At 40.0% G+C, this 16,367-nt stretch overlaps 1 protein-coding gene across 1 annotated transcript; it reads left to right on the top strand.

Annotated features, from left to right (window-relative positions):
* Positions 1-430: 430 nt before the first annotated feature.
* On the top strand, positions 431-16,344 carry LOC115028813 (potassium voltage-gated channel subfamily H member 5-like). The gene is given in 14 exon segments (XM_029462660.1): positions 431-503; positions 2,112-2,235; positions 2,736-2,842; positions 2,975-3,103; positions 3,814-3,929; positions 5,066-5,458; positions 5,557-5,649; positions 5,989-6,418; positions 10,359-10,535; positions 10,538-10,557; positions 11,359-11,415; positions 11,417-11,612; positions 11,871-12,067; positions 15,175-16,344. Coding segments are annotated over 14 exon segments (3,255 nt in total). The 3' UTR covers positions 16,318-16,344.
* Positions 16,345-16,367: the final 23 nt, after the last annotated feature.

Below are 16,367 nucleotides of genomic sequence, written 5' to 3'. Positions count from 1 at the left end.
AGGCTGATGTTACTCTTATGTAAAATGTAAAGATATATCTGAAGGCTGATCTTTATTTAGTGGGTAAAGATCCATCTAACTTATCTACTGCATGTATTTGTGACCAAGCGTGTCCTGTCACCCATTAAGTGATGACCAACGTGGCTGTAAATGTGATGTGAAAATGACATTTTGGTGATAATAAGTACCATATACCTCAGATTTTGAATTGGCATTAAATAGTCTTCGATTTGTTTTAAATTACACTGAAAAAAATGCCACATTCGGCAATGAGGCTTTTATTTTTAAAACCTCAGTCCGGAAGTACGTGGTATAACTCTGGTTAACTTGACTCGTGTGGTTCACGCTTCGGTCGGGCAGACAGCTGAGGGGGTATTTAACATCAGCACCGGCACCGAGCAGCTCCGAGTCTCTGTCCGGAACCCTCATAATGCATGGGGGCAAGAGAGGACTGGTGGCCCCGCAGAACACTTTTCTGGAAAATATTGTCCGGCGCTCCAGCGGTGAGTTTTACTCCGAAAAGAAAAACAAGAATTTATTGATGTTGATCTGGCATGTCAATCAAAGTACCACAAAGGGTTGCACGGGATGCTAATAAAGTAAACATTTCATGTATTTTCTATGTTATTTAACGAAAAGCAGGAACAACTAACTCTTTCTTGTAATTTATAAACAATGAAATATATGCGTAGCCTACAGATGAATTATGCAATGCATCTCAAATCCAAATAACCTGGAATAATAAACCAAAGACAGTATAACAGTATTCTGTCACCCCTTAAACGCCTATCCGGTATAATATTCTCTTTAGCTAAAGATAGTCAGGTTTACTGGCCTGTCGAAGTCCATTTCATGTTTTATTTCTCATTATATGATGATTTAAGGGCTACTCTTTCTAATAAAAATGTTCTTTTATTTCTAATGAGTTCTTCTGGATAAATAATTATAAGAAATGTGAGCTGTGTTTTAGGAAGGGAATCTTTTTGTGTGGCTGATTTCTTTTGGTGTCTTTCAAGTCCGTGTGTGGTGGGCACTTGTATGTATATGCATGATACTATAAATAATGGTCAGACCTTATTTATTTAATTAACCTGAAGCCCAAAAGTGCTCATAATATGCTGCATGTTGCCTTTTTATTAACAATTGACTGAATTTGTCTTATTGATTTATTTTTAAATGTTGACACTCATATGAGCATAAACAGTGAGACAGTAAATATGAGATCACGTTCATACAAACCCCTTTTTGATTTTCTTTAATGTGATTTGTGTGTATGGTGACCATGGTTTTCATTACAGATGAAGTGCACAATGTCAGACAAACTGTAGTATAAATAAAGAAAATGCAACATGGATTAAATGTCTCACCTCTGTAGTAAAGTTTAGACACATTTAGTCCGGGACAATAACCTGAAATTCAGTCATTATTGAATTTCTCAGACCCTGAAACACTGCAAACGACTGCAGAGTGGATGCATTGAGTACAACATAAACCAATTCGACACACAAACATTAAGTTCAAGAGAAACACGCAGAAGCTTTAAGTTTGACAGCTTCAATGCCGAATGTAAATTGGAGAAAATGTTCTCCGTCTTTTCTCTCGACACAGCAGCTCTGTCCAAACTGCTGTGAAGCTGGAGAACTTTGCAGCTCCTCATCAATATTTAATTAACATTAAGGGTGGAACATAGACATTTTATCAACAATTATTTCTGCCCAGTGACTCGTCTGATTACTGCTGCTTTAATATTAATGATCTTGTTTCCATTATACTGTATATGGTGATTAAAATAATGTTAGTATTGGGATAGTTTGCTTCATAGTGATTTGAATAATTGCAATAATTCAGGTACAGATTTGCTTTGCTGAGGTTTTCTTTAATTCATGACAATGATCAGCAGGATCTTTAGAAGACTGTTTAAAGCAATACAGCAAATCAGTCGAGTTTCAATGAGGTTGCAGTTGCATAACTACAGTTGCGATGATTGGATGCCCAGGCTATAACTGAACCCCCACAAGCTTAATCAACAGGTGCACATAAGTCTGCAGGTGTGTTGTTCGTAGGGATGAGTTTGTTTCATACTGCTGTATTTTTTCTGTATTTTGGTGCAGAAACCAGTTTCCTGTTGGGAAATGCACAGATCGTGGAGTGGCCGGTCGTCTACAGCAACGATGGATTCTGCAAGTTGTCTGGATACCACAGAGCTGAAGTCATGCACAGGAGTAGCTTGTGCAAGTAAGATAGTTGTTCTTGTATAATGGCCTGACCAAGAGCTTGCACCCATAAGTGAATATTGCACGGATCGGAGTGTGTAGATGCTTTTTCTTTTTTCCATATAAAAATCTCAGCTACGGTTCTTTCAAATGTACTTTTATTTGGTCAACAGTGATTTATTATAGTCGTTTATTTGACAGGTACTGTGCTCCTTGATCAATAGAAGAAAAAACAACAACCACTGTAAATGAGCCAGATTTATCCCCAAAGGCTTATTTTCATAAAATCTCTGATCTTTATATACACAAGAAATATATCTCGGAAAGGTCAAATCATTTTGGAAATGGATAAATTGTACAGGGGACCAAAAGACAATGACCCTGCCATTGGCATTGCAAGAATATGTTATTTGTAGAAGCAGAAGAAAAAGCATTCAATCCACTTCAGCCTTTCTTTCCCCATGACCAGCTAACAACACGCTCCCTTGTGCTCCTTGTAATTCTTTCTCCCTTCATTTGCAGTTTCATGTATGGTGACCTGACTGATAAGAAGACTATAGACAACATCAGACAGACCTTTGACAACTATGAGTCCCAGTTCTATGAGGTGCTGCTCTATACAAAGAATAGTGAGTATCTCTATTGAGTCCTATGTGTTTGTCTCAAACCCTCAAATGCATGAATAAAAGTGAATTGGTAATTTTTACAATAACATTTGTTTAGGTAACATTTCCAACTCTCATTTTAATTGTTTCCCATAGGAACACCGATATGGCTCTACATGCAGGTAGCTCCTATCAGAAATGAGAACAACAAGGTGGTGCTTTTCCTCTGTACCTTCAGAGACATTACACTTTTCAAACAGCCGATTGAAGATGAGACAACCAAAGGTGAGACATATTCATATATCTAGACCAAATGGTTTCAACCTGGCTACACTCAGTATTTCAGTATTATCATGATAAACTGTTGGAGGAGCATTTTGGTTTCTTATTCCACACACAAAAGGGTGAGAACATCAAATTCAGATCAAATCATTGTCAAGTGATTGTCTCATTAAAGGTCCAGCCAGTGTTAGAAAAGCTAAATTTATCCAACAACACCATGGAGGGTGCAGCGCAGCCGAAAGTCTCGAGCACACATGAGTGGCTGTGACTTAACAGACGTTTGTTTCCTGGTATGTAACATACAACTGTCCAGGTGTTGTGTGTGCGGGTCAGTGAACACTTGTCTCTGTGGGTGCCATGTCCCAGGGGATTAAGTGTGCCACTAAGACTTTTACATACATCAAGCAGAAGCGAGGGACACTCAGGACACATGGGGATGGTAAATGTTGATTAAACACAGAGGAAACAAAAGAATGTCCCATTTCACACAAAATTTGTCAGCTGACAATATTTGATTGGTTTTACAGGGAAGATTTAGACACCATTAAATCATATACTCAATAAATAGTATACAGTGCAATCATACTGTCATTATCGACAATAGTAATATAATGTTGTTCAGTTTGTTAAAATTGAAATGTGGGAACATTTTGGATGAAAATTTGGATTTGGGCTACGTGCCTGCATAAAATTGTTTGTCTTTTTTTTCGCAGGATGGACGAAGTTTGCCAGACTGACGCGGGCTTTGACCAACAATCGCAGCGTGGTGCAGCAGTTAGCACCGCTGAGCACGACCGAGGTCTGCCACAAGCCCTCCAGACTGGGTGAGGTGAGTCCAGGTCTAAAAGAAGAGTTTGGTTTACAATGGCGAGTATGTATTTAAAAAATACTTAAAGTTAAATCAAGAAAGTGCCTTAAAGATAGAAGATCTAGAGTCTGTAAAATAAATACTTGTTCCAAATAATAAAATAGTATATTTCCCAATATAAAGGATAAATCCACTCATTTTTAAAGATTAAGTTGCACCGCTGGAGGGACTTTTGATGAGACTACTGTTCTTAATGTGCTTTAAAGGTTCAATGTGTAATTCCGAGCCATCTGCTCCAAAGAAATAGGGGGCAGTATTTCACCTCTAAACTGGGTCCATACAATCTCTAATGTTTATATTTTAGTTATAGTAGTTTGGCATATTTATTGTATTCTAATTCATTCTTTATATTGTGTGTTGTCAGTCAGTCAGTGGGCAAGAATACCAAAACTCAAACAAACTGCTGAAACTCAGAAAGCCAATAAACACTGCTTATAATCTTATAATCTTCACGTGGAGCTGATCCATATGTTTACTGGGGAACTAATGTTAGTGTAACGTTACGTTAGTTTGTTTATTGGACTAAATCCAAAGTGGCAGAAACTAGAAAACGACCCGCATATTCGTCTCATCGGTAGTGGAGAAAGGTCGGTCGAGCCGGCACTCGGCAGCTGCCTCCGTCAGACGGAGCCCCAGTCAGCGGCCGAAGAGTCTTGAGCTCAGACAGAACAAGCTCCAGCACCGGCAGTCACCGGCAGAAGTGAGGACGACTTCTTAATCCAATAAACAAACTATAAAACAGACATGGAACATGGCTGTAATGTTGACAAGCGAGTCAGGCAGCGCTACTTCTTCTCCTTCTGTACCGAGGGCAGGCTGGCGCTACAGTGACTCACTATCACCTCTAGAGGAACAAGTGGTATTACACACGGGACGGAGCGGAGCTAGTCAGTTAGCATGCTAGTTTCAGTAGATATCTCTGCAACACAACACATAAACGTCTTTGACATAATGTCAACACGGTTACGTCTTCACATTCTGTTGATCATGTTAGTTAATTGTTTTAATGATTTAAGTTTAAATTCTGGCATATCTTACACATTAAACCTTTAAAGATAATTCTAGTCAAAATGTTAAATGTTCCCTCTCAATAATAGGCTCTCCAGCTGGGATCAGACATCCTCCCTCAGTACAAGCAGGAGGCCCCTAAGACGCCTCCACACATTATCCTCCACTACTGCACCTTCAAGACGACCTGGGACTGGGTCATCCTCATCCTCACCTTCTACACCGCCATCATGGTGCCCTATAACGTCTCCTTTAAGACAAAGCAAAACAATTTGGCTTCGCTGGTGCTGGACAGCGTCGTGGACATCGTCTTCCTGATTGATATTGTGCTCAACTTCCACACCACCTTTGTGGGTCCTGCCGGGGAAGTCGTTTCAGACGCGAAGCTAATACGAATGAATTACCTGAAGACATGGTTCGTCATCGACCTGCTGTCCTGTCTGCCCTACGACATCATCAACGGCTTTGAACATGTAGATGAGGTGAATTATTTGTTTATAATTTACTGCTAAAATGGCTTGTGCGTTCTTATCACTGCATATAAATATCAAAGCATTTCTGATTTACTGTTTCTATGAAGGATGTCATCAGTTCTGCTTCTCAAGCAAGTCATCTCCACGAGTCATCAATGTTCCACAGGAATACCACACGAACAGAAGACTCTTTTCTTCCAGTAAGGAAATCCATGTTATTTCTGTTAAAGTTGCTATAAGCTATAGTTGTGTATATTGTCTGCCTGTAATGGTAAAGGAGCCACACCTGTCCAGCAGACAGACGAAGCTAGCGGATAGTGGAACAGAGATATAGGGACTAGTGTTTTAATTTAACTGTAAGAGTGGGGAAATAGCTGTGGCTATTTTCATTATCAATGATTCTGTTGATTGTTTGGAAGAATTAATTAAACATTTGATCGATAAAATGCCAGTAACCAGTCCAGCAGCAGCATTTTTGTGCCCTAAAACATATTTGCTGAATAATTTGACTCACATCCTTCTCCCATCTCTCACTGTAGGGTCTCAGCAGTCTGTTCAGCTCCCTGAAGGTGATCCGCCTGCTCCGGTTGGGCCGGGTGGCCCGGAAGTTGGACCACTACCTGGAGTACGGAGCAGCCGTCCTGGTTCTGCTGGTGTGTGTCTTTGGTCTGGTGGCCCACTGGCTGGCCTGCATCTGGTACAGCATCGGGGACTACGAGGTCATCGATGAGACCACTAACACCATTAAGACGGACAGCTGGCTCTACCAGTTGGCCCTGAGCATCGGGACTCCTTACCGCTACAACGCCAGCGGTACAGGACAGTGGGAGGGGGGTCCCAACAAGGACACGCTGTACATTTCTTCTCTCTACTTCACCATGACGAGTCTCACCACCATCGGATTTGGAAACATCGCTCCGGCTACAGATGGAGAGAAGATTTTCTCTGTGGCGATGATGATGGTGGGCTGTAAGTAAAGACACTTTCCAACATTGTGTTTATTATCAATCAAAACATTTCTTTCAACATGTCTTCAAAGTATTTCTTTGCAAAATTGTAATTTTTCTAAGTCACGTGAGAAAACAGCAAGTCTATAGCTGTGACGATTTGTCGACTAATTAATCGCCAACTATTTTGATAAATAATTGTTAAAGCAATTCTTCATGCAGAAATGGCAGAAATGGCTGTTTTCAGTCTATCAATTTTGGAGGTTTCCTGCTTTTCACTATTCTATATTATTAAACTGAATACCTTTGGGTTTGGGACTGACAAAACAAGACGTTTAAAGACATCACTCTGGACTTTGAGAAACTGGGATGGACATTTTTCACATTTTATTGACCAATCGATTAATCTAAACATAATCGTCAGATTAATCGATGATGAAAATCATCGTTAGCTGCTGCCCTAAAGTTTAATATTACACAACAAAAAATGACATTGTATCATTACTGTTCTTGTATAAGCGGCGGTTAATGGAGCAGTAAATGGAGTCACACGCCCGTCTAATACAGATACACGCAAACTCTTTCTATCACAAGAACACACACTTCAAATTAACACAAGGCCTCCAATCATTGCTGTGTTCTTCCAAGCCTCAGACAAAAAGCACAAACCCTTACATTTATCAATTGCCAGTGGAGTGTTAGCCAAGTGAAATACAAGCAAAGCTTTTCAGAACTGCTTAAATCAAAGTGACCGCTGTTTTTCTTCTTCAGTGGACACACAGTACAACCTTGACAGTCTAAATCAATCTGAGCGGAGGACAAAAGAACAGCAGCTCCTCTGTTGTTTCTGTAGCATTCAATGTGAAGGCAATGTATGCTGAAAAAATTAAATATTGTTTGTATATTGTGCTTTTTACCTCAGTGACTTACACACACACACACACACACACACACAAGCTTGGAAACTCACTGGTATTTTAGCCGCCATGTTAATGCTCAAAGCAATGAAATACATTCGACACTGTAGCTACTGCAATTTGCCAACTTTATAAAAGATAATTTAATATAAAGATAAAGTAGAATTGAACAACTTTATGGATTTGTCATTGAAACTTTGTCTGAGTCATAAAGGGCTAATATTTAGCTATAGCTAGCACAGCTAGCGAGCTACCACAAAGCGATTAGTGTAAAGCTGCCAATAAAGACGTTATCTGCCACTTGTTTTAGTGACATAAGCTATTAATTTATGCCCTCAGCTGCAGGTGGGAAGTGATATGTCAGCAGCTGTACAGCATTAGCCACTTTTCAAACTCCTCATCACACGACCGCAGACAATACATATATCCTTTGATGCTGTTTCCATTCATGCATTCATCCATTCATAATATGCCAGTACAATCTTGCAGGAGCGGAAACCATCTGGAGGCATTTACTTGCATGCTAGTCAAGATAATTCGCTCCACAGCCCAGCTGCCAGTAAAGCAACATATGGTGTAGATGTGCAGAAACAGACAGATGCAAAGTACAATTCAAGCTCAGTATGATCAACACATAGCTGGTTCTTAAAGATAAATATGTGGTGTAGCATAGATTAATATCGTTGTATGCTCATTTAGACACAAAACATGTAAATCACATATAGACCCATGCACTCACAGATCACATTTCGTACTGGCATTTGAAATCTAATTTTAATAACTGATAATTTTGCATACTTCTTTACACTCCACAATATTAAGTATTTTACAGTCTCTTCTTGACTCTGGTCGTGTAATTCACATTTAGCTGCAGCCTCGGTGTTGCTCTCTAGGGAGAGTTTAGGACTCGGCTTTGTCGATAATAAAAAGTGACATGTTCAGCGCCCATCACAGCCTGCTCTATGGGGGTTTGTCTGAAGGTTGGCTATCACCACCCTCTATCAGGAAAGCTTTGTCTCTGTGTTAATTCACTCACACTGAAATTATGTTGCCACATTTTCTACTGTACATGGTTTGTTTAAACTCAAGGAATAAATGTTGTTTTGCTCGTACACTGAAGAAAAAGCCATTATCTACATCTTCTATCTTTTAAATCTACAACAACCACAATACAATACATGTTTTACATTCTGTGTATCTTGTATATGTATATGCAGTTTTCAATAGGATGCAACTGTACATTAAATCAAGCTTCTTCTGTAGAGTATTGTGTAACAGGGACTCAGAAGTGATGCAGTGCTATAGACCTTAGCATGTTGTATAACACTCCTGGCAACAGTCCACACTGTCTTTCTGTGACATATAAATACATTCACGGTAAAACTACCTGTAATTTAGGGGATGGTGAACATTAAATTCCTCTAATCTCATCTACCACAAATCACAAAAATGAGTCTATTCACCTCAATAAATGACTTGATTATGTTATTCTATTTAAGACATCAATACGTCAAACCAACCTCATTTAAATAACTTTGAACCTCTTCATAAAAATAGAAATCTATTTTTATGCACGTGTCTGTATTATTGTCATCACCCACTGCAGTTACAGTAATAGCTTCACCTTCAGTGTCACTGCCTCCACTGTCAGCCTTTGCTTACAGTTCCTCCGTCACGACTCGCCTTGGCCACTAACCTTTGACCCACTCCTCTAAAACCGCATGTAAAGTGATGCAATAAACACAGTGAGGGAAACACAAAGTGACAGCCACGCTTCAAGGTCTGTACTTCCAAAACTAAACACCCATTATTCTGTTGGTGTCCCGATCCCGAAGATCACTCAGTCACACTTAAGTGTCTCGTTCAATTACGGCCGATAAATCTCCTGCTACAGATACAGTAATTATGTGAGAGGAAACGAAGAAAGGGAGAGTTTGCCTACAGGCTCGAGTGTAGTAAAAGGACAATGAGCCATCACGTTAGATATGTATCCTAACCTCTGTGATCCTGCTGTGGTGACTGGAGACGACGCTTTCTTCTTGAGTGGGTAAAAGCTCACGATAAGAGATACTGACTGACTCTTTGAGGTCACTGCAGCACAGAACTCTTACAGAGGAAATGTGCATTATGAATTACATTATAAACGCTCAATCCTCCGCTCAATGATACAAACAAAATATCTTCTATGCAAATTAAAATGGCAAAATATCTTTATAATTTTTTTTAAGTCAACATTTTATGATAATTCATGTCAGGCTTTACGGGGTTAAAAGTTATTTGATTTCCCCTTTAATAATGATGTAATTACGGTATTTGTAATGGGAGTTTGAGGGAACATTTATAGATATTGGCTTGTAATATATATAGTATATATGTATTTGATAGATTATATACATACTTGTTCCCAAAAACACGAAAACTCTTAAGGGGAAAATGAATAGATAATAGATAATGTTGTAGCCTTTATTATGGTATTTTTTATTGTATTTTAATGGAATGGTTCATTTATGAATTAATGGATTGTAATAAATTAAGTTATTTTAACAGATTATATCGGCATGAGGGTTTTAATGTTGCCCTACATATTTTAAGGTTTAAAAAAATCCTTAAAATTGACACAAAAAGATGAAAACTTCCCTTAATTTATACATTATAAAGGGCCTTAATCTTTTGATTTATGTGAAAAATCTGAGATGGTTTTTATATTTGTAATTAATTCTAAGGTGATTTTCTCCTTAAAACATGCATATAATCCTTTAAGAATACTTAAATATGTAATAATCCATTTATTAAAACAATAATTAACACCAGATTTGAGCTGGTATGTTTGGAATACAAATTCTATTAAAAAACAATTATTTTGACCTGATAATATATCAGACCTTTATGTGAACCAAACTCCCAAAGGTCCAGAATGATTTCCTAGAATAAAACATATCCTCCCATCGTATGCTGCTGAATTAATGAGTCCCCGCATGTCAGTGTGTTTGTAAGGCTGCTTTTTCCCCCAGGGTACCTGACTATGCTCTCCATCTTCTGTTTTAGCGCTGCTATATGCAACCATCTTTGGAAACGTAACCACCATCTTCCAGCAGATGTACACCAACACAAACCGCTACCACGAGATGCTCAACAACGTACGCGAATTCCTGAAACTTTATCAGGTTCCCAAAGGTCTGAGTGAGCGGGTCATGGACTTCATCGTCTCCACCTGGGCCATGTCTAAGGCATTGACACAGATAAGGTATTAGTATTATTACCACTGTGAGTAGTAGGAGTTCATGAAATGTCCCGTCTTAGTAATAAAAAGCTCTTACCGCACCGTATACTCATAATGTACCAAATATGTACTGTAATTCAAATGTAATCAGGAGGAAATAGTGTATTATTTTAGAACTATTACAATGTGCTGATTGGATAGAGGTTTGTAGAGTTCACACTTTGCTTTGAGTCCAAAGTTGTATGTGCAGGTGGACAGTAAGGAGCCTCAAAGGTCACAGCAGTAATTAAAGTAAAGTGAGTGCACTCGTTGACACTTGACGCTGGATCCTGTGCACCTTAAGGGATGCCAGATTGATAGTTAGGAAACTAATAGGAAGCCAAATGTGTGTCTGTGTATTTTATAATGTATGAGCCCATATTTATGTTTTTAATCCTCCACTAGAGTTTTGAGTGCCCAGAATTGGATCTGGGCATAGTTGTACCTTCTTTTCTTTTGCAGAAATGCTCGTGACGAAAATGACTTCACTAGTCGTAAAACATCTTCTTGCAGCTTTTTCTTCTTAAACAAAGTGTTGTTGTCAGCTGCAATCAAACTGTTGTGATAGCTTTACCCGTTTGCTCTAATATCCCGGATCTGAAGAGTATTACTAAGCCATTTCCTGCTTCAGTTATTTAATCTTAGTATTGAAACGCCTCCCTAAAAGGCTGGACATTACTGCTTTGGAAAATGTTGACCACTAATGATAAATATATATGATACATATTTAATGCATGTTCCCTTACAGACATATTAACTTCTCTGATATCTCTCCGTCTCTCTCAGGTTCTCTCAATTTGTCCCAAAGACATGCGTGCGGACATATGCGTCCACCTCAACAGGACAGGTGTTCAACGACCACCCGGCGTTTCGTCTGGCGAGCGACGGCTGCCTGCGCTCTCTAGCTGTGGAGTTTCAGACCACGCACTGTGCACCTGGAGACCTCATCTTCCATATCGGAGAGAGCGTCGACACCCTCTGCTTCGTAGTCTCCGGTTCACTAGAAGTCATCCAGGATGATGAGGTCATCACAATACTAGGTAACCTAACGCATTATAATGAAAATTTTATCTGTGCCTGTTGGTGTAGATAAAACTAGAGCAAAGGTTGTCTCAGGGCAAAGATGCATTTGTGATCCTTCAGCCCATTAGACATACAGGCTATCTGAATGCAGCCACTTCTGCTCCCGTTGTTCTTTAAGTTATTTTCTTTCTTAAAGCTCTCTTAATGTTTATGCCAAAGAATTCATCTCTTTCTTCCCGTTATAAAACGCAGTGATCATGTCTGGCTCCATCCAGGTAAAGGCGATGTGTTCGGAGACGTGTTCTGGAAAGAGACCACGCAGGCCCGGGCTTGTGCGAACGTCAGAGCTTTGACTTACTGCGATCTGCACGTCATCAGGAGGGAGGCTCTGATGAGGGTGCTGGAGTTTTACACAGCGTTCGCCAACACGTTCTCCCGCAACCTCATCCTCACCTGCAATCTACGAAAACGGGTAAAAATGACGTCCTCGCTGTCGTTCTTTCTTTCATGCTTGCTTTTAATAAACATCTAATTGGTTGCTTTGAGGTTAAAACAATTAAACCAAAGAAATATTTTTGTATATATTTGTTTGGGGAATATACGCCTTTGTTAGAGAGTGGACAGTAAAGGTGTGACAGGAAACAACCATCCCGTTACATGATCAGCAGCTTAAACCCCACCAAGGTGTCCTGCAGCTAAACGCACAATGTGTCATTTTCTGCCACTAGGGGTCTCTCTATCAAAACAATAACAAAAGACGGAGTTTGGTGGCGTCGCAAAGTAGCGTGGGATCATTGGAGTTGTTGCCTTCACCACCGTTGCCTTCATTGCAGTGAGCTTCAGTTAGAATTCCTTCATTGTTTACCGTTCAGGAGGTTTTTACCAAATATCTTCCTCTCCGAATATCCGATGCAACCGAATGAAACGGACCGTTACCTTGATTTAAAAAAATTCTAGGTTGGAAATAGTTGCAAACATTTGGTTAAATGTAAGTAAACAACTCAGCAAACTATATAACTTAGTCGTTTGTAGACATGATGGAAATGTTTTATATTACAGCTCTAAACATGGTTAACAAATTAAAAAGTGGGTCGTCATTACAAACTTTGCTCAAACACACAGAACTGAGTGAAGCGTCCAAACACACCGGATATGTCAGGACACCTTCAAATAACTGCAGATGCAATCTGCAAGAAGAGCAAACACCAAAAAGCTGAGAGAAACTAATTTGCGAATTCAAACTACGGTTCTAATTAATATTTGATGCAGCTTCTCCAGATACCCATATTATCCCATTAAGGCGTTGAGATGTGTTACTTTCCAGTCTTGTATTAAGTTGCTCATATATCGCTGTAATATTCTCCTATGGGATATCACATCAATTCTTAATGAATATTCCCTTTAAGTCAATTTGGTACACGTGGTTAGTTGTGCTCTTTGTTCAGGCTTATATGAATTAGAAATACTTCTGTGATACTGTAGATGTAGATCAGTTAGAATATGCACTTTTATGAAGGAATTAAACAGACTCATATATAATCTCTGTATGTGAGTTCAGGAATGGTCTAGTTAAGGCAAACACAGTCATTCCAGAGCAGCGTGTTCACAGAAACATGCAGGATTATAACGATTTTATTATGTTTTGAGTAACTCTGTACTTTAAATTTCCTCTCTGACTTTTCTAGTTAGTTGCAGCTCCATTTGAAAAGGTCTTATATAATAATAACACTGAACAGTCGGTGAAGCAGCTCTAAATCTAAACAATTTCAAGGCAAATTCGTTGAAAGATTTATGGCGTGTACTTCAAATGTATTCAATGAAAACAAAGCCATCTATTATTCATTTGAGCAGCTTTAGAAACAGCTCGTTCCTGCTTATGTTTAATATTTACTTTATGTATTCAATTATCATGCATGAATGTGCATCCAAACTGCACATGGAATATGAATTATGGGTTATACAGTAACATTTTGAACCTTTTCCTTTTGGTTTTAGTGTGTTTTGCATTTTGTGCAGCTGATTTACTTTAAGGGTTAGGATAGATAAGTTAGGTAGTTTCAGATAAACCATAAGATGAGTTAATATGATATAATATTTTTTAAATGTTTTTAAATAAACATGGAGGATTGAACCATTGATATACAGCGGGTAAAATAAGTATTGAACACGTCACCATTTTTCTCAGTAAATCTATTTCTAAAGGGGCTATTGACATGAAATGTTCACCAGATGTCGGTAACAACCCATGCAATCCACACATGCAAAGAAATCAAAACAAATCAGTCCAGAAATTAAGTTATGTGTAATAAAATGGAATGACACGGGGGAAAAGTATTGAACACGCTTACTGAAATTTATTTAATACTTCGTACAAAAGCCTTTGTTGGTAAGGACAGCTTCAAGACGCGTCCTGTATGGAGAAACTAGTCTCATGCTTTGCTCAGGTGTAATTTTGGCTCATTCTTCCACACAAACAGACTTCAAATCGTGACCGTTCCCTAGGCCTCTTCTATGAACTCTGATGTTTACTTCTTTCCATAGATTTTCTATTGGATTCAAGTTAGTCAATTGGCTGGGCCATTCTAGCAGCTTTATTTTCTTTGAAATGTCCACCCTCATTTTATCTTCATCATCCTGGTAGATGGCAGCAGATTTATATCTAGAATGTCTCGGTACATTTTTCCATTCATCCTTCCTTCAATTAGATGAAGTTTGCCAGTGCCGTATACTGAACAACAGCCCCACACCAGGATGTTCCCACCTCCAGACTTCACTGTTGGTATGGTGTTTTTGGGGTGGTGTGCAGTGCCCTTTGACCTCCAATCATGGTGTGTATTATGGCATCTAAAGAGTTCCAGCTGATATTAATTTGCAATGACAAGCAGCAGCGTTGCTTTCTAATTACTGATAGATTTCTGCGGGTTTCTTGGCTTTCCATGTCTTTTTGCACCTCCCTTTCTTCATGTATTCAATACTTTTCCCCCGTGTCATTCCATTTTATTACACATAACTTAATTTCTGAACTTATTTGTTTTGGTTTCTTTGCATGTGTGGATTGCATGGGTTGTTACCGACATCTGGTGAACATTTCATGTCAATAGCCCCTTTAGAAATAGATTTACTGAGAAAAATGGTGACGTGTTCAATACTTATTTTACCCGCTGTAACTGTCAATAGGACTGTAGTCACACTTTGTATTCAGGGGAGTTGGTGTTTCACATGTGAAAATTATTATTTTAAGACCAGCAGAGGTTATTGTATTTATAGTTACTATCACAGTTTCTTCAACATAGATTAAAAATGTTTCAAAGTCCAAGTGAGACGCTAAGAAGTTGCATCAACTTCCTTTCTTTGTCTTCTGAGGGGATTCAGAAACTCTCAGAGTTTAGATATCGCTCCAATAACTGAGTCCTTCATGCATTGCTGCTTTCAATTCTTTAATATTTCATCAGGTCTAGGTGGTAATCATTGCGCTAAAGCTGCATTATATATGTACACTGTTTCATCCAAGCAGAGCTCTATAGTTGCGGTAGTATAGTCCACATCATTGTTCTCATGCACAGATTCTCCCTCTTGCAGGTAATCTTCAGAAAGATTGCTGATGTAAAGAGGGAGCAGGAGCGCCAGAGGAACGAGGTGACCCTCTCCATCCCTGAAGACCACCCGGTCCGCAAGCTGTTCCAGAAGTTCAGAATGCAGAGAGACGCTCAGACTCCGGGAGAGACTTACTTTGATCACAACTGTGTGCAGGTGGAGCCGCAGCACCACCAAGTCTCCGACTCAAACTTGTACACACAGTGTCAGTCTATTTCTTCTCAGCAGCAGGAGTACAGCTCCACGGTGCAGAATAATGCCCCCTGCACAGGAGGAGGGAATGCAGGGAGCATGGCTGCACCTCCACAAACATTCGTCCACACTGACACGTCAGAGCAAAGCGGCACACAAGAGGCTGGGGAGTCGATAGCAAGGCTCGATGCAGAGAGTCAGCTCTGTGAGAAGGTGAACAGCCCTGCACGGAGCAGTGGTGCAGGTGGAGAGGGAGCTGTAGGTGGAGTTACCAGTAGCAAAGGTGCTCGAGGCTGGGCAAAGTTTAAAAATGCTGCCTCAGCTGCACCACCGCCTCCTGCTGTCGAGCCAGAAAAGAAGCCACAGAAAGCAGAGGAGTGGCCGAAAGGATCCCAGTCCGCAGAGCAGTTAGCAGCCGCCAACAAGAACCAGGACTCGGAGGAAAGTGGAGAGATGGGGAACACAGAGGGGGGCAACGGTGCTGGAGAGGCAGGTGAAGAGATAAGTGCCCTGCACAAAACTGACTCCTGTGACAGTGGTATCACAAAGAGCGATCTACGCATCGATCGAGCCGGAGATTCAAGAAGCTCCTTCGAAAGGAGCCCGATGGAAAAGAGCCCGTTTGAGAGGAACCCATTCGAGCACAGTCTCGGGGTCGACTCCCTCAAACACACTTTTGTTCAGCCGGTGTCTGAACAAGCGCTCCTTCAGGCCGTCCTGCACGAGGCCAAGCTGGAGCTGAAGGGAGATATTCAGAAACTGAGTGGCCGCCTGTCGGTCCTCGAGTCTCAGGTGAGCGAGATCCTCAGGCTGCTGTCGCTAAAAAGAAGACTCTCGCTGCCACCGATTTCTTCCCCGAGGCCCAGAATGAAAAATCAAGACTCAGTCGCCGCCTCCAAGCAGGTCACACCGAAAGCAGACGATGGGCCTTTTTGAATCTACTGATTTTAAAACCACAACCTGGATCTTTAAAAAAAAAAAACTGA

The sequence above is a fragment of the Cottoperca gobio genome, chromosome 24 (genome assembly GCF_900634415.1).
Source record: "Cottoperca gobio chromosome 24, fCotGob3.1, whole genome shotgun sequence".
In the NCBI taxonomy this organism is placed as follows: Eukaryota; Metazoa; Chordata; class Actinopteri; order Perciformes; family Bovichtidae; genus Cottoperca; species Cottoperca gobio.
This window is presented reverse-complemented; position numbering and strand designations above follow the sequence as displayed.